This window comes from Balaenoptera borealis (genome assembly GCF_965194805.1).
Source record: "Balaenoptera borealis genome assembly, chromosome: 18".
In the NCBI taxonomy this organism is placed as follows: domain Eukaryota; kingdom Metazoa; phylum Chordata; class Mammalia; order Artiodactyla; family Balaenopteridae; genus Balaenoptera; species Balaenoptera borealis.
This window is the reverse complement of record NC_138877.1, coordinates 25,783,920-25,807,196: the sequence shown is the minus strand read 5'-3', so window position 1 is coordinate 25,807,196 and position 23,277 is coordinate 25,783,920. Positions and strand designations below refer to the sequence as shown.

Below are 23,277 nucleotides of genomic sequence, written 5' to 3'. Positions count from 1 at the left end.
TTCACACACAAAAAATCATTTGATTTGAAGGAGAAACCATCCAGAATCCATTTCTTTTAGAATAATTAATCTATCCCTAAATTAATTTTGCCATATATGTAGCAACTATGTACAAAAAGTTTTTAACATTATCCTTGGTTTTACAACGTTGAATTAAAAGCAATGACATGCTCCAATCCAATAAGGCATACAATATGTTTTTACTAAACAGGAAGAACAAATTAATTTACTGGACGAGTATAAAGAAAAAAGTTGAATGAGCATGCCATTAATGGTGAAAGGGGATATTTCCACACAATGGGATTTTTTTTCTCCACCTTGCCTCGATGTGATGCTGATAAAGATATATTATTATTGTCATTTAGTTTTTTAAAATGTGCTGTTTCCCATGCACCCATAAATTTCAGTATATGTGGAAAGAAGGGGAAAAGTTTTAAATAGAGAAAACATACACCATAGTGGTGAAGATGTGGTGATACCAAATGATGTTTCTCTAAATAAGAACGAATTGCGGGCTTCCCTGGTGGCACAGTGGTTGAGAATCTGCCTGCCGATGCAGGGGACACGGGTTCGAGCCCTGGTCTCGGTAGATCGCACATGCCGCGGAGCAAATAGGCCCGTGAGCCACAACTACTGAGCCTGCGCGTCTGGAGCCTGTGCTCCGCAACAAGAGACGCCGCGATAGTGAGAGGCCCGCGCACCGCGATGAAGAGTGGCCCCCGCTTGCCGCAACTGGAGAAAGCCCTCGCACAGAAACGAAGACCCAACACAGCCGCGGGCCTCTCACTGTCGCGGCCTCTCTTGCTGTGGAGCACAGGCTCCAGTAGTTGTGGCTCACGGGCTTTGTTGCTCCGCGGCATGTGGGATCTTCCCAGACCAGGGCTCGAACCCGTGTGCCCTGCATTGGCAGGCAGACTCTCAACCACTGCGCCACCAGGGAAGCCCTGACTTCTTAATTATAGAATTTTCTTTTTTTTTTTAGGTAAGAAGTGGATTTATTTAGAGAGAAACACACTCCACAGACAAGAGTGTGGGCCATCTCAGAAGTTGAGAAAGACCTCCTGTCTTGTTTAATTGATTGTCTGAATACGATCTCCCACATGAAAAACCCTGTCATTCACATTGGTTGACAAAGTGGTGTATGCCTCTTACTGTTAAATTGTACCACGGTAGCACCCTGAACTGCCACACTGAGGATGTTATCCTCAGTCTTGAGTTTCCTGGGACCCTTTACCAGCCAAGACAAGCACCAAGATCTCCTCAGCTGCTGCTTCACAGAAGTGGTACCAGCAAGCTCACAAACAGCACCAGGAGCAGCAGATGTGCGAGGCGGCAGAGGTCTGTTGGGTTTTTTTGAACTATCTACAAAACTCATTTGATATGAGTGAAATATGAAATGAACACAACTATCAAATTATTTCTATTTAATTTCTCATTGGTTCAACAGGCTTGCCCCCCAAATTTCTGCCTTTAAAGATGTCATCTACTCTGGCTATTACTATGCATAGGATCCTATATCTAATGACAGCAGTACCCACTGCAGAGTTTGGAAGGCAGCTTAGGCTATTAAGTTTTCTTACGTGTATTTCCACATCCTAAAGACGCCTCAGCTCTAATTCACAATTTAAAGTTTGGTGGTTGTTGTTTTTTTAAGATACAAGCTTTATACTTATAAACTTGAGGTGCATTTTTGAGCCAACAAGACTCCCATAATCTCCTAACCTGGCTCATTCCACATTTCTAACAAGCTTCAAAGTCTTGCCAGAAACAAAATCAAAGTGAGATATTGTGGCCTTTGAAATAAGCCAGGTAGTGAGTGCACATCTTAAAACTAAAGAGGTTCTAGACCTGGGATTTTCGGTGGCTGACTCTGCATTCTTAGACAAGACACTTTTGCCTTGTATATTAATAAAGTGAGGATAATACTACAATGGCACATTGTACCTCACAAACTGGTTCTAGGAACAAATAAAAGGTATGAAATTTATGAGCCAGAGGGAGTTAGTTTCTGATATGTCCATTCTATTTTTATCATTCCTGCCCTACATGATTTTGAAAGTACCAAGATAAATTTACCACCGAAATAAAAGAGTACACAAAGTATATTTCAATAGCTTAGAAATCAATTATTTAATATCAAGTTACAAAAGGAAACTTTAAGTAAGCTTTTTCTCTTCTTCCTAAAAAGTATCTTTGGAACAGACCAACTTCATCTGATAATGTTCTTCCTTGAATCATTAGAGCAATGCCTATTAATGCTGACAAAGTAGTAGAAAAAAAGTCCTGTAAATTTTTTTAAATTTGTGTCAAGATTTGAATATTTCAACTCACTTCACAACCGTACTCAGAGAACTACAAACATTTAAGAGGATAACATGTCAGAAAGGGGAAGCAATGTGAGATCTGAAGTCTAGCTCCATCATTTACTCGCTGGACAAAGCTTGAGTGAGTTATTTAATTTCTCTGAACTTATTTTCTCATCTATTTAAGAAAAAAAAAAACGAGTGCAAGTTAACACATAAGAGAGATTCTGCAATCCTTAGGCTCCCTTTAAAGACCACATAGCATCAAAAAGTCAGAATTATTTGGCTTTTCAAAATGTGGACCGAAGATAAAAGAATGTTTCTTGAGTAGTATAAAACTACACTTTGTTTTGTAATCTCAGTGTTGCTGATTCTATCTGCTACTCATTGCCTGAATTTAGATAGATCTCTTTCCTACTGGAAGTGGAGGGTTTTCTACTTACAACAACATTTGCTAAAGCTATGAAAGGCAAATGTACATTTACTTCCCAAGTAAATTATTCCAAATGCTTTATAAAGAAATCACCCTTCAACGTCAACATTTTTAAAGCAATGACTAATCCTGATATTTTTGTAAATTCTTAATTTATTTACAAAATAGCTTATCAAAGTTAAGACCCTTAGGAATCCACAAGAATTCATTGCTTACCAGGTACTGCATAGCAATAGAGCGTCGAAGAGGCCCAGGAGGTCCTATTAGAAAGACATCTTGCCCCAAAAGATCCTTCTGCATTATCCACCTTAGATGTTGAATTACTGATTGAGCCAGAGAATCTGAAACTTTAAGGTGGAAAAAAGGTAAAATGAAATGCAAATCAGAATACTACATATAAGTCTTCAAGCAACCAATGCAGACAGTACATTAAGTTAAAAAATATATATATATATTATATATACATACACATATATACACACATGCACACACATACATATATACATATACACATATATACATTCATACATACATCTGGTGAATTTTCACACTGTTTTACAATAAAACCATTATTATTTAATGTTATAACAGAACAAAGTTTATTACATCACAAAGAGTCACATAATCCCATACTTAAAAGCTTATTAAGAAACGGGGAAAAAAAAAAGAAACGGGAATTCTCTGGTGGTCCAGTGGTTAAAACTTGGGCTTTCACTGCTGTGGACCCAGGTTTGATCCCTGGATGGGGAACTAAGATCCCACAAGCCACATGGTGTGGCCAAAAAAAAAAAAAAAAGCTTATAAGAATGCTTGAACAATGTGTCACCAAAGGAATGAAAGTGATTTTCAAGGGTGATATGAGCAGCTAGTACCATTACTTTGTCACAATTTTAAAGCCCACCTCTTTTGTTCTAAAAACGGGATATGACCAAATCATCCCAGACAATTAATGATTATCATAGTTTTGAAAAATTTTTTAAAGCTATAACTTAAGTTGGCACTGGGTTGTGAGATCTCTCAAACTTCACAGTTAGGAAGTCTGATGTAGACTTAAATGACTTCTTTAGAACTTAAGTCTATTCTACACCAACTCTTTTGGGAATAGAAGACTACTCCGTATATGCCCTTCTAAGTCTACTATTTTTTTTTTTTTTTTTGCCACGCGGCATGCGGGATCTTAGTTCCCCGACCAGGGATCGAACCCGTGGCCCCTGCACTGGGAGTGTGGAGTCTTAACCACTGGACCACCAGGGAAGTCCCTAACTCTACTATTAAATCACCCATCAATCCACTCATCTTCTCCCTAAACATTTTTTTAAATGTTTGTACTAATACAATTAATTTGTGTTTGCTCACTTATAAGTCACCCAGTGACCTAGCAAGTGCTTTCCTAGGTATACAAGAAAAACTCTCGCCCTTATACATCGAAACATATAGAATACTCACAGCAGTGTGGCTCAAAATAAAACTGGAGACAGGAGAGGGATAAAAAGAACACAGTGGAATATTATATAACAACAACAAAAAAACAGAATGAACTACCATTACTTCCAACAATATGTTTAACTCTTAAATGAGAAAAAAATTTGTCACAAAATAAATCATACGTTAATGATTAATATCACTATTTTGATAAAGCTCAATAAACTAGCAAATTGAATTCTTTACAAATACATACATATGTGATAAAACAGTGCTTGAAAAAGCAAAAAAGCAAAAGAATGATAAATTCAGGATACTTGGACATGGAATCAGAGAGATTCTCATGGATAACTTCAACAGTATTCGCAACATTCTACTTTTTATAATTGGGTGTGGGTACAGTGTTTCTTTTACTATTATGTTGCATTTTATATATAAACACATACAATACTGATATTATGTATATGTATATATATGTATGTGTGTAAATGTATATAAAAAACATAAAGTCTTTTGTATGTGTTGAATAACCCATACTTGTTAAACTTTGTTTAATCATCCAGGAAGGTCATGAAAGAATTCAAAGATCAAACTAAGAATGCTTGCTTAGGACTAAAGCTGTGCTTCCCCTCACCCCCTCCACCAACAGCATAATCTTGCTAGGGTGGTTCCCCCTACCCTCCCTGAAAAAAAGTTAACATTGAATCATTGGAAAAAATAAAGATAAATTTCTGATTTTCTTAATCATGGTGGGACGATCAAGGACAAGGTTTTGGGCAGACTGATTGGTGTGTCACATCACTGAGGTCACATTAAACCATTTTATAATTTCCCCAAAGCAATGCTTCTATGTCTGAAAATCAGGAGACTCATCACCCTCTCCTGTCCTCTATGAAGCCTCTACACCATGCATGGGGGCAAAAACTCATTCTTGGAGGGGGACTTGAGAATAATTCTTAGCTATTACAATGGTCTGTTGCCCACTAAAGGGATGCTGTGCATCAACAGATATACAATATATCTGTGCATTGAAATTCCATGGAATTGGGGAGAGACAACTGGGGGAAAATGTTCTTAGGAATGCAATAATGAAAAACAGAATAAAAAACATTGCCCCAAGACCTATACCTCTGAGAATCTCTCAAGGAGCTCCACAATGCTAGGAAGCAATTCACCTGTACCTCATTCTTAACTATCAGATGTCCACTTAATTATTTTTCTTTCCTACTCCAGGCTTAAATCTTTGTCATATATGGTCTACTCTTTCTTATTTCAAGATAAGTCCATCTGCTTGCTGTTTAAGGATGAAACAAAATAAGAGTTAAGAAGCTCTAATTTCTCTATCAGTAAAATTACACAAAGCTCCCTGTGCTGCAGATCTACCACCTCTTCTTACTTTGATATCAAATATATAATTAAAAACATAAACACTTTGGGTTTTTTTACATTTTCACAAATCTCAGTTTACTTTGGCCACAGGTCTTCTCTACACTATTCGTAAAGTTTTACGTTGCTTCTTTGTATTCACCTTTGGCAATGTGCCTGACCTTTCATTACCTGGACTTGACTATTTAAAATATGAAATTTCCAAAGTTCTATCAGGTAAAGCCAAGTTGGTCTCTTCAGCTTCCTCCCACCTTTTATTATTTATAACTATTTGTAACTATTCATAATGACAGAGTCTCAGTATAGTTCCATTCCATTTTGAATGCCTTGACCCTGGAACTCATATTTCTTTTCAAGATTTTTTTTTTAAATCGAAGGCAGGATTTCCTAATCAAATGTGAGGTCTTCCCCTCCCAAGTTGTCAGTGTTAGCAAAGTGCTGACATTTAGGAATAATTTATCTTTTTCTTAGCAAACTGAAGAAGAATCAAAATTAGAATAAAAGAGCAGTTTGTACACCAGTGTACTTTCTTAAGTGGGAGAGAAAGGCATGGAGATGGAGTTATTTAGAGCCGGATCCTGGGAATCGTGTAGAACTTTGAGTATGTTCATGGGAGTGTCTTCCATTCAGCATGATCCTCACGTGCTGAGAACCACTGGCCCTAAGGCATATCTGACAATTCTCAGCAGTCCCTTCCTTTGCTCTTACCACTCAACAATGGTTCTCAACCAGTGGCAGTATTGCCACTACTCCATGCCTGCCAGAGACATCTGGAAATGCCTGCCTCTACATTTCAATTCTACATAAGTTTCTTACTATGGATAAGCAGCTTCTGAACCCTGTGGCTTGCCTTGTAGTCTACGCTATACCCTCACCAAGACCTCTTCTTTTCCCTTCTTTTGTCTTCCCTTAATAACTCATAATGATAGTCATAATTTATTGCCTTCCTGTCATGTGCTGGGTAAAAATACGAATGATTTTTCATACTCTCATTGAGATCTCACAACAACCCTAGAAGGTAGCAGACTACCGCATATAAGGATACAGACTCAACCCAAACTGTTTAAATCCCAACTGTTTTAGTATAGCTGTTTACTATGTAATCTTAATCAGTTATTTAAATTCTCTGTGCTCAGTTTCTCCATCTGTATAATGGATATGATAAATGAACTTACTCATAAGGTGGTTATGAGGATTAAATTAGGCACTTAGAACAGTGTCCAATAGTAGTATAAGCATTTGTTAAATATTCATTATCCCCATTTTGTGAATAAAAAAAATCAAAGTTCTTATGGTGGCATCATTTGTCCACAGTTGATAAGTTCATAAACCAAGACTGAGACCTAAACTGAATCCAAAGCTTGCACTCCAGCCACTATGTCCTACTACTCCTCTAAAATCTTTTTAACAGGCTCTATCTTCAGGTCCAAGACTTTCCCTACAAGTATGAACTGCACAGGGCTCCATCAAATTTAGTAGACTTGCTTTTATGGACACTAATTCTATTTCTTGGGTTTTGGTGATACCAGTGATACCTACTTTAGCAAAATTTCAAATTCATTTTGTTGTTTACATTGTTATCAGAGAACTCACTTCTCAAAAAAAATCCCGTTTTCACTTATTCATATTTTAGTATAGTGTATTTTGTCAAAGAAAACGTTTAATTTGTCAGGAAGTCGCATTAAACTACTGAGAGAAAGCATTAGGTACTACTGTGTGGTGTCTGTGGTATATTTTACATTAATGCTTGAAACTAGCTGTATTTTTAGGATGACCTCAAGAAAACATGAGTCATACTTAAAAGTGTTCCAGAAATAGAAACAAGATGTAAGACTGTACATTACAAACATCTGCAAAACAAACTGGCAAACTGCCGTGCATAACCTAATATAAACACAGCCCAGTGCACGAGAGAAATTCCCGACCTCAATGTTTCCAGGCACAAGATGCTATCCTTCTTTTTTTTTTTTAAATTGGAGTATAATTGCTTGCAATGTTGTGTTAGTTTCTGCTGTACAATGAAGTGAATCCGCTATATGTATACCTATATCCCCTCCCTCTTGGACCTCCCTCCCATCCCCCCCATCCCACCCATCTAGGTTGTCACAGAGCACCGAGTTGAGCTTCCTGTGCTTTATAATAGCATGTTCCCACTAGCTATCTATGTTATGCATGGTAGTGTATATATGTCAATCCTAATCTCCCAGTTTGTCCCACCCTCCCCTTCCTCTGCTGTGTCCACATGTCCGTTCTCTATGTCTACGTCTCTATTCCTGCCCTGCAAATAGGTTCATCTGTACCATTTTTCTAGATTCCACATATATGCATTAATATACGATATTTGTTTTTCTCTTTCTGGCTTACTTCACTCTATATGACAGACTCTAGGTCCAACCACATCTCTACAAAGCACCCAATTTCATTCCTTTTTATGGCTGAGTAATATTCCATTGTATATATGTACCACATCTTCTTTAGCCATTCATCTGTCGTTGGACACTCAGGTTGTTTCCATGTCCTGGCTATTGTAAATAGTGCTGCAATGAACATTGGGGTACACATGTCCTTTTGAACTATGGTTTTCTCAGGGTATATGCCCAATTGTGGGATTGCAGGGTCATATGGTAGTTCTATTTTTAGTTTTTTAAGGAACCTCCATACAGTTCTCCACAGTGGCTGTGTCAATTTACATTCCCACCAACAGTGCAAGAGGGTCCCCTTTTCTCCACACCCTCTCCAGTATTAATTGTTTATAGATTTTTTGATGATGGCCATTCTGACCAGTGTGAGGTGATACCTCATTGTGGTTTTGATGCTACCTTTCAAGAGTCCATGTAATGATAAACCGATGTCAGAGTAGTACCAGAGAGCTTGATCCTATATTCTAGGATTTCCTTCTCTTTGTAAAAATAAAACATCTGGTTCAAGTTAGGCTAAATTCCTTATTCAATTCCTAGCCAATACTTGTTTCAAAAAAATAGGTACTATTTTTTTGGCCAGGCATATTCAAGGGCTTTACAATACTTATATTAAAGGAACATAAATTATAGTGTTCTCCCTCCACAGACTCAAATTTGTCATATATGTAAAGATTAAAATTTCAGAAAATTATGCAGAGCTCAAATTCAGTTTTAATAAATCCTTCAAAATGAGTGACGGGGGTGCGGAGTCAAGATGGTGTACTATGAGAAGGTGGAATTTGCGTCTCCTCACAACTAGGGCACCTACCAGGCACTGGTGGGGGACCACAGACACCTAAGGGGACAGGAGGAAGCCCCCAGCAACCGGGTAGGACATGGGGTGTGGGAGGAGTGAAGGGGGAGAAGTGGAGGCTGGACAGGACTGGCGTCCCTGAGGGGCAGCTGGGGGAAGGGAAGGGATCCGACGCCCAAAGGGGGAAATTGGGGAACCACTGGGAGGGCAGAGGATCAAAAGGGAGTGTGGCCAGGTTTCCTCTGCCCACGTAGACCCCCAGGAACCTGCTGAGATCCCAGGCCTGATCCTCTGCCCAGCTAGGCCCCCTCCAGCCACGTGGGTTCTGAGGGAGTGGGAAGGAAGGAAGGGGGAGGAAAAGTAAAGTCTGGACCTCTGGGACCAGCACCCCTGAAGGGTGGCTGGGGAAGGAGAGAAGTTCCTACACGCAGCTGGACTCACCCATGTTTAGGGGTCCAGCGGCAACGGGGGAGACCCTGGGGGAGAAAGTGGGGGAAAGAGCCTCCCTCCTGCCGTGCAGAGCACAAGCCCCGCCCCTACATACACCCCCCAGGGCCCCACCTCCACACTTGGAGACCCCCTCTGAGAACCCCTCCAAGGCGCTGGGCCTAAGCCCCACCCACACACACTCACCCAGGGCCTTACCTCCAAACTCCAGAACTCCACACTCCAGAGGTGCTCCATTCAACTTGCTGCCTCTCCCCTTCCCCGCAGGTCCTAAGCTGAGGACCCACCCCACGTGAGAACATCACCCCGCCTAGGCCCCACCCAGTCCCTGCCCTATGCTCAAAAGGCACCCCCCCCACCAGCCTAGATCCCACCCCACCTTAAACCCCGTCCCTCCCTAAGTTCCACCCCTGCCTAAACTCTGCCCCCATAGCAAGACTTTTTTTTTTTTTCTTTTTTCCTCTTTTAGATTCGGTTTCTGTTTTACCTTGTTGATTCATTGTTGTTGATTCTTTTATATTTTTATTTTTCCTAATAAATCTTTTATTTTTCTAATTTTTTTTTGTTCTTTATACTTTATTATTGTTCTCTCCTTTTGGCTTACTAGCCCCATCCATTTTTTTTTTCTCATTTTTCTGTTGTGGTTTTATTTTACCTTTTTGCAGTTGTTTCAATTATATTTTATTTTTCCTAATATATTTTTTATCCTTCCAATTTTATTTAGTTTTGTATTCTTTGATATTGTACTGCTCCATTTTTTCTTTCTTTGTTTCTCTTTATTTTTTTTTTTAACCATGCCACAAAGCTTGCAGGATCTTGGTTCCCTGCTGGAGGTCGGGGCCAAGCTACTGTGGTGGAAGCTCTGAGTCCAAACTGCTGGACTAACAGAGAACCTCAGACCCCAGGGTATATTAATTGGAGTGAGGGCTCCCAGAGGTCCCCATCTCAGCACCAAGACCCGGCTCTATCCAACTGCCTGCAAACTGCACTGCTGGACGTCTCAGGCCAAATAAACAGTAGGACAGGGATACAGCACCACCCATCAAAAAAGAAAAAAAAAAAAAAAAAAAGAAATGACAAAAAAAATGTAAAAAACCTACAAGCCAAATAAACGAAGACAAAATAGGCAATCTACCTGAAAAAGAATTCAGAGTAATGATAGTAAAAATGATCCAAAATCTATGAAACAGAATGGAGAAAATACAAGAAACATTTAAAAAGGATCTAGAAAACTAAAAACAAAACAAACAGTGATGAACAACACAATTACTGAAATTAAAAATACTCTACAAGGAATCAATAGGAGAATAACTGAGTCAAAAGAATGGATAAGTGAGCTGGAAGATAGAATGGTGAAAATAACCTCCAGGGAGCAGAATAAAGAAAAAAGAATGAGAAGAATTGAGGACAGTCTCAGAGACCTCTGGGACAACATTAAACACAAAAACATGTGAATTACAGGGGTCCCAGAAGAAGAAGAGAAAAAGAAAGGATCTGAGAAAATATTTGAAGAGATTATACTTCTAAACTTCCCTAACATGGGAAAGGAAATAGTCAATCAAGTCCAAAAGCACAGAGAGTACCATACAGGATAAAACCAAAGAGGAACATGCCAAGACACATATTAATCAAACTATCAAAAATTAAATACAAAAAAGAAACATTAAAAGCAGCAAAGGATAAGCACCAAATAACATACACGGGAATCCCCATAAGGTTAACAGCTGATTTTTCAGTAGAAACACTGCAAGCCAGAAGGGAGTGGCAGGACATATTTAAAGTGATGAAAGGGAAAAACCTACCACCAAGATTACTCTACCCAGAAAGAATCTCATTCAGATTCGATGAAGAAATTAAAACCTTTACAGACGAGCAAAAGCTGAGAATTCAGCACCACCAAACCAGCTTTACAACAAATGCTAAAGGAACTTCTCTAGGCAGGAAACACAAGAGAAGGAAAAGACCTAAAATAACAAATCCAAAACAATTAAGAAAATGGTGATAGGAATATACATATTGATAACTACCTTAAACGTAAAGGATTAAATGCTCCAACCAACAGACACAGACTGGCTGAATGGATACAAAAACAAGACCTGTATATATGCTGTCTACAAGAGACCCACTTCAGACCTAGGGACACATACAGACTGAAAGTGAGGGGATGGAAAAAGATATTCCATGCAAATGGAAGTCAAAAGAAAGGTGGAGTAGCAATTCTCATATCAGACAAAATAGATTTTAAAATAAGGACTATTACAAGAGACAAAAAGGACACTGCATAATGATCAAGGGATCAGTCCAAGAAAAAGATATAACAATTGTAAATATTTATGCACCCAAAATAGGAGCACCTCAATACATAAGGCAAATGCCAACAGCCATAAAAGGGGAAATCAACAGTAACACAATAGTAGGGGACTTTAACACCCCACTTTCACCAATGGACAGATCATCCAAAATAAAAATAAATAAGGAAACACAAGCTTTAAATGACACATTAAACAAGATGAACTTAACTGATACTTATAGGACATTCCATCCAAAAACAACAGAATACACTTTCTTCTCAAGTGCTCATGGAACATTCTCCAGGATAGACCATACTGTGGGTCATAAATCAAGCCTGGTAAATTTAAGAAAATTGAAATTGTATCAAGTATCTTTTCCGACCACAATGCTATGAGACTAGATATCAATTACAGGAATAAAACTGTAAAAAGTACAAATACATGGAGGCTAAACAATACACTACTAAATAACCAAGAGATCACTGACGATATCAAAGAGGAAATCAAAAAATATCTAGAAACAAATGACAATGAAAACACGACGACCCAAAACCTATGGGATGCAGCAAAAGCAGTTCTAAGAGGGAAGTTTACAGCAATAGCATCCTACCTCAAGAAACAAGAAAAATCTGAAATAAACAACCTAACCTTACACCTAAAGCAATTAGAGAAAGAACAAAAAAACCCCAAAGTTAGCAGAAGGAAAGAAACCATAAAGATCAGATCAGTAATAAATGAAAAAGAAATAAAGGAAACTATAGCAAAGATAAATAAAACTAAAAGCTGGTTCATTGAGAAGAAAAACAAAATTGATAAACCATTAGCCAGACTCATCAAGAAAAAAAGGGAGAAGACTCAAATAGAAATGACAGAATTAGAAATGAAAACGGAGAAGTAAAAACTGACACAACAGAAATACAAAGGATCATGAGAGATTACTACAAGCAACTATATGCCAATAAAATGGACAATATGGAAGAAATGGACAAATTCTTAGAAAAGCACAACCTTCCAAGACTGAATCAGGAAGAAATAGACAATATAAACAGACCAATCACAAGCACTGAAATTGAGACTGTGATCAAAAATCTTCCAACAAACAAAAGCCCAGGACCAGATGGCTTCACAGGCGAACCTATCAAACATTTAGAGCAGAGCTACACCTATCCTACTCAAACTCTTCCAAAATATAGCAGAGGGAGGAACACTCCCAAACTCATTCTACGAGGCCACCATCACCCTGATACCAAAACCAGACAAAGATGTCACAAAAAACGAAAACTACAAGCCAATATCTCTGATGAACATAGAAGCAAAAATCCTCAACAAAATACTAGCAAACAGAATGCAACAGCACATTAAAAGGATCATACACCATGATCAAGTAGGGTTTATTCCAGGAATGCAACGATTCTTCGATATATGCAAATCAATCAATGTGATACACCATATTAACAAATTGAAGGATAAAAACCATATGACCACCTCAATAGATGCAGAAAAAGCTTTTGACAAAATTCAACACCCATTTATGATAAAAATGCTCCAGAAAGTAGGCAGCGGGAACCTAACTCAACATAAAAAAGGCCATATACGACAAGCCCACAGCCATCATCATTGTCAATGGTGAAAAACTGAAAACATTTCCTCTAAGATCAGGAACAAGACAAGGTTGTCCACTCTCACCACTATTATTCAACATAGTTTTGGAAGTTTTAGCCACAGGCATCAGAGAAGAAAAAGAAATAAAAGGAATTCAAATCGGAAAAGAAGAAGTAAAACTGTCACTGGTTGCAGATGACGTGACACTATACATAGAGAATCATAAAGATACTACCAGAAAACTACTAGAGGTAATCAATGAATTTGGTAAAGTATCAGGATACAAAATTAATGCACAGAAATCTCTTGCATTCCTATGCACTAATGATGAAAAATCTGAAAGAGAATTTAAGGAAATATTCCCATTTACCACTGCAACAAAAAGAATAAAATACCTAGGAATAAACCTACCTAAGGTGACAAAAGACCTGTATGCAGAAAACTATAAGACACTGATGAAAGAATTTAAAGCTGATACAAACAGATGGAGAGATATACCATGTTCTTGGATTGGAAGAATCAACATTGTGAAAAAGACGATACTACCCAAAGCAATCTACAGATTCAGTGCAATCCCTATCAAACTACCAATGGCATTTTTCACAGAACTAGAAAAAAAATTGCACAATTTGTATGGAAACACAAAAGACCCCAAAGAGCCAAAGCAATCTTGAGAAAGAAAAACGGAGCTGGAGGAATCACGCTCCCTCACTTCAGACTATACTACAAAGCTACAGTAATCAAGACAGTATGGTACTGGCACAAAAACAGAAATATAGATTAATGGAACAGGATAGAAAGCCCAGAGATAAACCCACACACATATGGTCACCTTACCTTTGATAATGGAGGCAAGAATATACAATGGAGAAAAGACAGCCTCTTCAATAAGTGCTGCTGGGAAAACTGGACAGCTACATGTAAAAGAATGAAATTAGAACACTTCCTAACACCATATACAAAAATAAACTCGAAATGGATTAAAGACCTAAATGTAAGGCCAGACACTATCAAACTCTTAGAGGAAAACATAGGCAGAACACTCTAAGACATAAATCACAGCAAGATCCTTTTTGACCCACCTCCTAGAGAAATAGAAATAAAAACAAAAATAAACAAATGGGACCTAATGAAACTTAAAAGCTTTTGCACAGCAAAGGAAACCATAACCAAGACGAAAAGACAACCCTCAGAATGGGAGAAAATATTTGCAAATGAAGCAACGGACAAAGGATTAATCTCCAAAATATACAAGCAGCTCATGCAGCTCAGTATCAAAAAAACAAACAACAGAATCCAAAAATGTGCAGAAGACTAGACATTTCTCCAAAGAAGATATACAGATATCAGACAAACACATGAAAGAATGCTCAACATCACTAATGATTAGAAAAATGCAAATCAAAACTACAATGAAGTATCATCTCTCACTGGTCAGAATGGCCATCATCAAAAAATCTACAAACAATAAATGCTGGAGAGGGTGTAAAGAAAGCGGAACCCTCTTGCACTGTTGATGGAAATGTAAATTGATATAGCCACTATGGAGAACAGTATGGAGGTTCCTTAAAAAACGAAAAATAGAACTATCATATGACCCAGCAATCCCACTACTGGGCATATACCCTGAGAAAACCATAACTCAAAACGAGTCATGTGCCACAATGTTCATTGCAGCCCTATTTACAATAGCCAGGACATGGAAACAACCTAAGTGTCCATCAACAGATGAATGGAAAAAGAAGACGTGGCACATATATACAATGGAATATTACTCAGCCATAAAAAGAAATGAAATTGAGTTATTTGTAGTGACGTGGATGGACCTAGAATCTGTCATACAAAGTGAAGTAAGTCAGAAAGGGAAAAACAAATACCATATTCTAACACATATATATGGAATCTAAAAAAAAAAAAAAAAATGGTTCTGAAGATCCTAGGGTCAGGGCAGGAATAAAGACACAGACGTAGAGAATGGACTTGAGGACACGGGGAGGGGGAAGGGGAAGCTGGGACGAAGTGAGAGAGTGGCATGGACATATATATACTACCAAATGTAAAACAGATAGCTAGTGGGAAGCAGCTGCATAGCACAGGGAGATGAGCTCGGTGCTTTGTGACCACCTAGAGGGGTGGGATAGGGAGGGTGGAGGGAGACCCAAGAGGGGGGGATATGGGGATATACATATGCATATAGCTGATTCACTTTGTTATACAGCAGAAAGTAACACAACATTGTGAAGCAATTATACTCTAATAAAGACGTTAAAATAAATAAATAAATAAATAAATAAATAAGAACTAGTGACATTTTCTTAGTATCCCAAGGGGCAACATAATATAATGGAAAGAAAAAGTCTTTGAAGCCAAAGAGACCTAGTTGTGATTTCTCATCCTGTCCTTTATCAGTGTCCTTGGACAAGTATTCTGAATCTCCCGGGCCTAAGTTTCCTTATTTTCAAAAGAGTGGTAATAATACTTACTGAGTACAGTTATTGTGAGGATTATAGGTAAAGCACTTTGTCCAGTCCCTCAGACAGTGAGAACTAGGTGTGTAAGGATATTAAAAGCCCATCCTCACCTGCACAGTCCTCTACCTGGTGTGCACCCTGGACAGCAGGCTGCAAGGTGTGGACTCAGTGGTCATGAATGAGCTTCTGGGTTGACACTCAAATTACCTTCTGCACCTAGAGCCCACCCTGAAATAATAAGGGAGAAAGGAACCTACCTAACTAGTACAGCCTGTGTGAGGTGCTTTCCCAAGACATTACATTTTATTCACCAGCGTCATCCTATAAGATTGCTCAGAAAGAATCTGAACCCAGGCTCATCACACTCTGGGCATGCATTACCATCTCAAGAGAGATTTCAAAAGAATCACAACTAATCTCACTGCAAGTGCACGCTCATTTACTAAACTGTGACCTGTCTACCGTGTATCACTCTCTACTAGGATATAATGGACATCAAAGGGAAAAACAGGGGAGCAAGGGACATAATACAATATGTTTAGAATCTAAGTCCTCATTATTTACCACACGCACTAACTGAACTAAGAAATTAAATCGTTCACAGAGTTACATTTATTCAGGATCTTCTATATGCTTAGCACCAAGAACATGAAGATAAGTACAATAAGATCCTTTGAAGGTGTCAAAGGAAAAAAATGCATACATATAAAGCCTTAGCTTAAATAAGCCACTCATCTATAAAGTGGGCTGACGGGACTGATCTAATACAGATAGCTGTACTCAAAATTAAATGAGAAGTATAATACTGGCCAGTACAGTACTGAGCATAGAAAAGGTATTGTTTTTCTTAAAATTAGAAAAATACTTCAATATACATTAAATAAATCAGAGCATATACATATACATTAAGTATCAAGCTATACATTTTTTGTGTAGAGGTGTTAGAATAAGAGTATTTATGCAAATTTTCTTGTATTTGCATAGGGAAACACAGGAAGAGGAGGAAATACTTCCCAATTCATTCTATGAGTTCAGTGTTACCCGAATACCAAAATATGACAAAGCCATCGTTCAGTCCACCACAGTTATGGACTGAATGTTTGTGTTCCTCCAAAATTCATATGTTGAAATCTTAACTGCCAATATGATAGTATTTGCAGGTGGGGTCTTTGGGTGGCCATTAGGTCATGAAGATAAAAGCTAGACAAAAATAGAACACATGCTGTATTATTACATTTACATAAAATTCTAGAAAATCCAAGTAAATCTACAAAGTAGATCAGTGATTCCCAGAAAAGGGAGGAACCAGGGGACATTATAAAGGGGCATAAGTAAACCTTTCAGAGTGATGAGTTTATTTGATTATTATCTTGATTTTAGTGATGTTTCATGGTTACATACATATATCAAAATTTATAGTCGTACATTAAGTATGTACAATTTGTTGTATGTAAATTACACTTATAACACTATTTTTTAAAGGATTAGAATTAAAATGTTAACAGTGCTTATAATTAGGCTTACAAATGATTTGCATTTTATCCTTTGTTACAGTTTCCCAAGTTTTTGTATTGATGTTTTGTTTTTGTGATAGGAACAAACAGTTATATTTCTTTTGAAAAACCATATTGCAAAGTAATCATAGCCATACTGGACGTAGAAAAGAATTGTGATACACAGAGAAAGTAGCAATTTGATGGGTGACATATATTAGAATATTTTGACTAATCAATAGATCACAATTTAATACCCCAAATTCAATTTGCAATTCAGCCTCTTAAAATGCTTATCCATAAACTATTGTTAAATTGTGATAATTTACAAAAGACAACTTTGTTGGTCTTAATGTAGCTAGTAATATTCATGACAAGACAACAATAATCAAAAACATAAAATGAGATCAAGGAATGACCTTTAGTTATGAACACATTTCAGAAGAAGCAAGAATTTTTAGGTCCTGTCAAATTCTTTAAACACAAAGCATTAACTTTTTATCTGTATGAGTCAGATCACAGAAAAAACAGTTATAATGGATGTATTCTCTAATTTAATAAAGTTTCACTTTAAACATGGGAGTTTAATAGCTTTTTTAAAGTTACAGTCTAATATATACTTACTATAACAAAGAAAATAATCCAAAAATATAAAAAGAAAAATTAAATAATCCCTTCCATTTCCAACCCCACTCCTAACCCAATGCCCCAGAAAGAAGTCAAAGAGCCTGGAGTTCGGCCTTCCACACTTTTCTCTGTGTACAGGGAGACGTATAATACACCTGCAAAGGGTGTTCCAAAGTTTGTTTGTTTTTTAAAACAAAAAAAAATTGTATCATACTTTATATACTACTCTGCAGTCTTCCATTTTTGCTTAACAACATCATATGGACACCCTCTAGGTCCACAGATTAAATCTAATTTATTCTTTTTTAACAGCTGAAGTTTCCATAATATATCTGTAAAATAATTTATTCAACTATTCCTCTATTGATATACTCAGATTGCTTCTAGTTTTTGTCACTATCAAAAACAACAAAATGCTTCAATATATATTGTGTACAAATATCTTTTTTATGTGCTGATTTTTCCCTTTATGGATAGACCCTAATAAAGAAACTGCTACATCCAGAAGATATTTTATTTTAATAGCTATTACCATATTACTTTCCAAACAAGTCAAATGAACTCACACTTCCACAGCAATGTACGAAATGCCATTTCCCTGCGACCTTGTAGGTACTGGACATTATAATTCCTTTTAATTTTGGCCCAGATGATGTATGAATATTGCTATCTTATTGTATAATTTGCATCTTTCTAACTATTAAGCAGGGTTAGAACATATGTACATATGCACATATTGGCCATCTGGATTTCCTGTCCTGTAGTATGCCTATTTAAACTCTTTGCCTATTTTCTACTGGATCATATGATGTTTCTCATCAATTTATATGCTATATTTGTATATAAAGGGTATTAAACCTCTGCCTATCATATATGTTATATATGCATTGAAAATGTGATTTTTAAGTTAGGGGTTTAGTACTTGAATTCATTTAAACAATGTCATTAATGGTGGTTAAATTGCCAGGTAAATCCAAAGAAGCCTATTTAACATACTACCTAGCTCAAAAACTGTACATCTGCAATGAAAGTTGCAGAAAGCAACAACAGTCATTAAATAGAAAGTAAAAAGCAATAAAACACATCAATAAACTTTAAGTCATCTTCAATGTACTTGGGAGAAAGAAGATTAAAGAAAAACTAGGCACTGAATAAACACTGCTATAGAGACCCCAGAGGAAACTTCAGGGCATGTTCAGGAGCTTTAAAAGTTGGTGGGACTCTTCCTTTTGAGGACTCTATGCTTAAAAATATATCTAAAGAAATCTCAAATGAAATCCTTTTCCAAAGTAAATTCTCATGTAATGAGAGGCAATTAGGACACTAGTAAAAATAAGGCAAGTCTTAAGGATTGGAGGCTTTGCTTCTCAGATTGTTTTTCAAGCGCTGAGGATTAAGTAAGGGAATCTGAGGTAACACCTCCCTGGAGGCCTTTTGTGTAACCTCTGTCACTAATTTATTAAAACTGACAAGTAGCTGCAGTGATTGTTCCACATTATCTACCCTGACACAAAAATGACATAGCTTTTCCATGCTATTCTGTCATTTATAACATTGATGAATTTCTCAAACCTCTTAAAATCATTTACAAACTAAAGACAAAGGTTCTTTCCCCCCTAAAAAAACTCTCATCCTGTTAATTATGCCCAAACTCACCATTTTAAGAGCACAATGCTGTAATTCTTGCAGTAAATCTTTATGGGCCCTAATTGCTTAGATAAGAGTTCAGTGTGTCCAGTAAACCTTAAATGACCTCACATATAATTGGTTCACTGACTGCAACAAGAAGATTATGTAAGGAAGCAGAAATATAATTCTGAGGTCAGGTTTAAAGTCATCTCTTGAAAACTTGCTACCTTGGAGCACCACTTCATAAGTCAAACCTTGGAAGAAATACCAGCTTTGATACAATATCGTTTAACTTCAAGCACAAAAACATGAAGGAACCCCTTTTCAACAGCTGCCAATTTCAACTAAGCCTTGAGATCTGGTTTTTATACAAAAAGGCAAAAAAGCTTCAATTATCCACTTCAACACTTGCAGGTAAGAGACTAGGGACTCAGATGATAAGTGGAAGTTATAATGGTCAAGGCAGGAGGTAACAAGACCTAGATAATAAAAAAACTAAAGAACAGTCCAACTCTTATGTCTATTATATGCCAGGCACTGGGCTAGATACTGGAGCTAAAAAGATGTCCTGCTGTGCCCAATGCTGTGAAGACAGAAACAGTTCAAATGAGAAGCTGACAACTGACTACAAAATATAAGCATTCATTATCTCAATCAAATGGTCAGTGAATTAAGAAATTTTACTTTGATGAGATAATACTGCTTTTGTGTGGTTTTTAGTTGAATTTTAGACTTCCACTTAAGAATACCTCCAGTCTATAGCTTCTGCCAGTTAGCAGGATTTCTACCATTCCGTTAAATAGATGCTAAATATGAATATCAGGGATCATAGTTCAACATTGTGACTTTTATTTCTTCATTACTAAAATACAATAATTGTATTGTATTATATTGTATTGTATTGTATATATAATACAATACAATTGTATTGTATTATACAATATATATATTGTATACATTTTGTATAATACAAAATACATTGAATTTTTCAATGTTCTAAATAGTAACTTTAATTAAGATAGAGATAAAATAAAACTGCCATGCTTCAACTATTTCAATATTTTTCAATAATCCTTCACACTTTTAAATTCCAAAAGAGTTTTCTAACATCGCAGGACTTACTCTAAAGAAAGCCGCCAGAGACACTGTGGCAGACTATAAAAGAAAATTCAAACGGATGTCAGGAAATCTGGGTTTTGCAACTAATTAATTAGTCTTCTGACCTCTTTCTTGTGATCCTACTTTCCTGACTATAAAATGAGTTCCAGAGAGGATAATAATTGCTAAAGTTCCTTTCCTTAACAAAAGTCTATCATTTTATGTTTCATTTCAAAATATTAAATATCCAAAAGGCAAAAAGCTAAAATGAAGCATAAATACAGGAAGGAAAGTAATAGGGTATCAAACTTCAACAAAACACCATTTCCAAAATATTTTAACATATTTTTAAAAATAACTCGTAGAGAGAAAAAAATCCATCAAAGTTCTCTCATGGCCAAAACCCATAATCTCTAATCAGTCATGTAATAGCAAGAATGAAGCCAAAGAACTGTAATTTTCCCATTCTGGAAATAGTCCCTGAGAGAGGGAGAAAACGTTCAAAGAACTGTATTTGAACATGATACAGTAAATAGATGAATAAAAACATGTTATATTATGCAATACAATATATCTGTCTAATCAATGTGTAGCAACCACATAATACTTATGTGAATATGTGAGATTTTGGTTGAATTAGCTTGGCCACTTTTCCTATTTCAAGTTAAAAAACGCCCAACAGTCTTTTTCTTACAAATGGCACAGTTGCTCGTAAGAAAGACTAGCAGAGGCAATATAACAATTTACTGTTGGGTAAAACATATGCTATCATCCTCTTGATATATGGTAGGAACAATGATGAATGGATAGCAGGCACAAACCATCCAGCTGATTTCAGCATAAACTCTCTTCTGATATATTTCAAAGGGTAAGCTACTAATAACGAAACACAAAAGAAATGACAACTTTTGATTACATAAGAGAATCATGCAAACAATGATAAAAATTGAAAGTATGTAAACCAGAAAATGTTGAGGGCTTTTCTTTGTTTTTCTGGGGGGTTTTCGTGACAATTTATGGGAGTTTTGCTATATTTAGGAACAGATACCTTTTACACTTTGGGACTTGGTCTGAGCCAGCCACTGTATTGTCCCTCAGTCATTTGCAAAGTATGAGAATACATTCATTCAAAGCACGTGCTTATAAGTTTTTAAATTGATATTATTGCTAGGATCCCTCGAATTCCTGAAGCTAGTACAGACAGTCTTGTTAATTCTCTCACTGAATAAGAAGATCCGCAAAATGCGTAAGTATCTGTGATTATGACACAGTACTTCAGCAGACCCCAGACAAGAGACTATGGCATCTTAGTTGTTAAAAGAAGGGATGGATAGTGCTATCCCCTGTTGATAGCTATCAGGCAATGACCATGCTTCAGGTCTAGGTGCGACTGAAAAGGCCAACATTCTTTCCACACTGTAAATATGTTAAGTTTGATCTTTTTAAATTGAAGTGTATTTGAAGAGCCTACCAACATTGGTGATCCTGCAAACAACCTAACTGAGGGCAAATTCAAAATTAAATCCAGCTGAAATATATTCCAGATTCATTTTTTAGGGATAAGACTGGATGAAGATGAAACTGTTTTTAGCATATCTCTTAAGCAGAATCACAGCAGCCTTTAGTAATCCCCATACTCAATAGTGTCACAGGCATGGGATAATGGAAAATGAAAAGGAACAAGAATCAGGAGACTGGGGAAATGGTTGTATCAGGAACTCATATGTATTCAGCACTATGTGCCAGGCACTATCGTATATATTTCACATATGCTATTTGATTTAATCCTTACAATATATCAGTGAGGTTGAAATGATCATCCCCATATAGTCAAGTAGACTCAGAGCAGTTAAATGACTATGGAAATTGACACATCTAAAAAGAAAGAAAGAAAGAAGGAAGGAAGGAGGGAAGGAGAGAAGGGAAGAAGGGGTGAAGAGAGAGAGGAAGGAAGGAAGGAAGAGAAGGAGGGAGGGAGGAAGAGAGGGAGAAAGAAAGAAAGAAAGGGAGGGAGGGAGGGAGGAAGGAAGGAAAGAAATTCATACAACTAGAAAGTAGTACAGTCAAAATTTTAAACATAATTTCCCCCCACCAAGTAGTTGTTTCCCTACAGAACTCAAACTATATAGCACTTTTCTTACTGTCTATCAAGAGCAGATATTATTCTTCACATCTGAAGTTTATTATAAAAAATTAGCTACATTCATAATGAGAAAAGACCCAGAAATCAGGAAAAATGAGTGGGTTTTTTTTTTTCAATTATCACGTACCTATGACATGTAAGATGTTATAGATCTATTTTGTTAATTTTTCTCTAGACAAGTATAACAACTTGTTAAAGAATTAAGCCATTAGTCTCACCCCTAGAAAAGAAAACCTGTCTATTAAAATAATATGATTAGGCATAACCATTAAATAATGAACATCAAAAATAAATATTCCTGACTCCCACTTCTAGTTAGGATGGCGAGAATTGCAAGAGAATTTCACTTCCAACATAACAACCAGGACAAACCAGTTAATCTACAAAAATCACAGTTTCTTAAAATCCATCATACAGCTAAGGATACAAAGAAATCTAAATGAACTAGATTATAGAAAGTAATGAGCCCTTTCAAGGAGAGAAGAGACACACAGCTAACTTTCATCCCTGGTAGAATGGCAAGAGGAGGAAGAATCTGCCATAGATGTGTCAGGGTAAACAAGTTGAACTTTTAACAAACCTATAATGGCCATACATGGGCTGGCATGATGAGAAGTCCCAGCAACAGAGAAAATCTGCACCTACCACCAACTCTTTCCCATCCACGTATTCAAGCACGAGAGATGAAAAATAAAAAGGAAAACTAGGGACTTCCCTGG

The 23,277-nt window shown here is 36.9% G+C and overlaps 1 protein-coding gene across 3 annotated transcripts in view; it reads right to left on the bottom strand.

Annotated features, from left to right (window-relative positions):
* The window catches only part of VWA8 (von Willebrand factor A domain containing 8), a 364,407-nt gene that overhangs the window by 319,790 nt on the left and 21,340 nt on the right, over positions 1–23,277 (bottom strand). For all 3 annotated transcript variants that reach the window (XM_082365255.1, XM_082365257.1, XM_082365256.1), the window contains exon 3: positions 2,953–3,083. In XM_082365255.1, the coding sequence (XP_082221381.1) occupies positions 2,953–3,083 (131 nt within the window). The remainder of the gene's footprint in view (positions 1–2,952; positions 3,084–23,277) is intronic.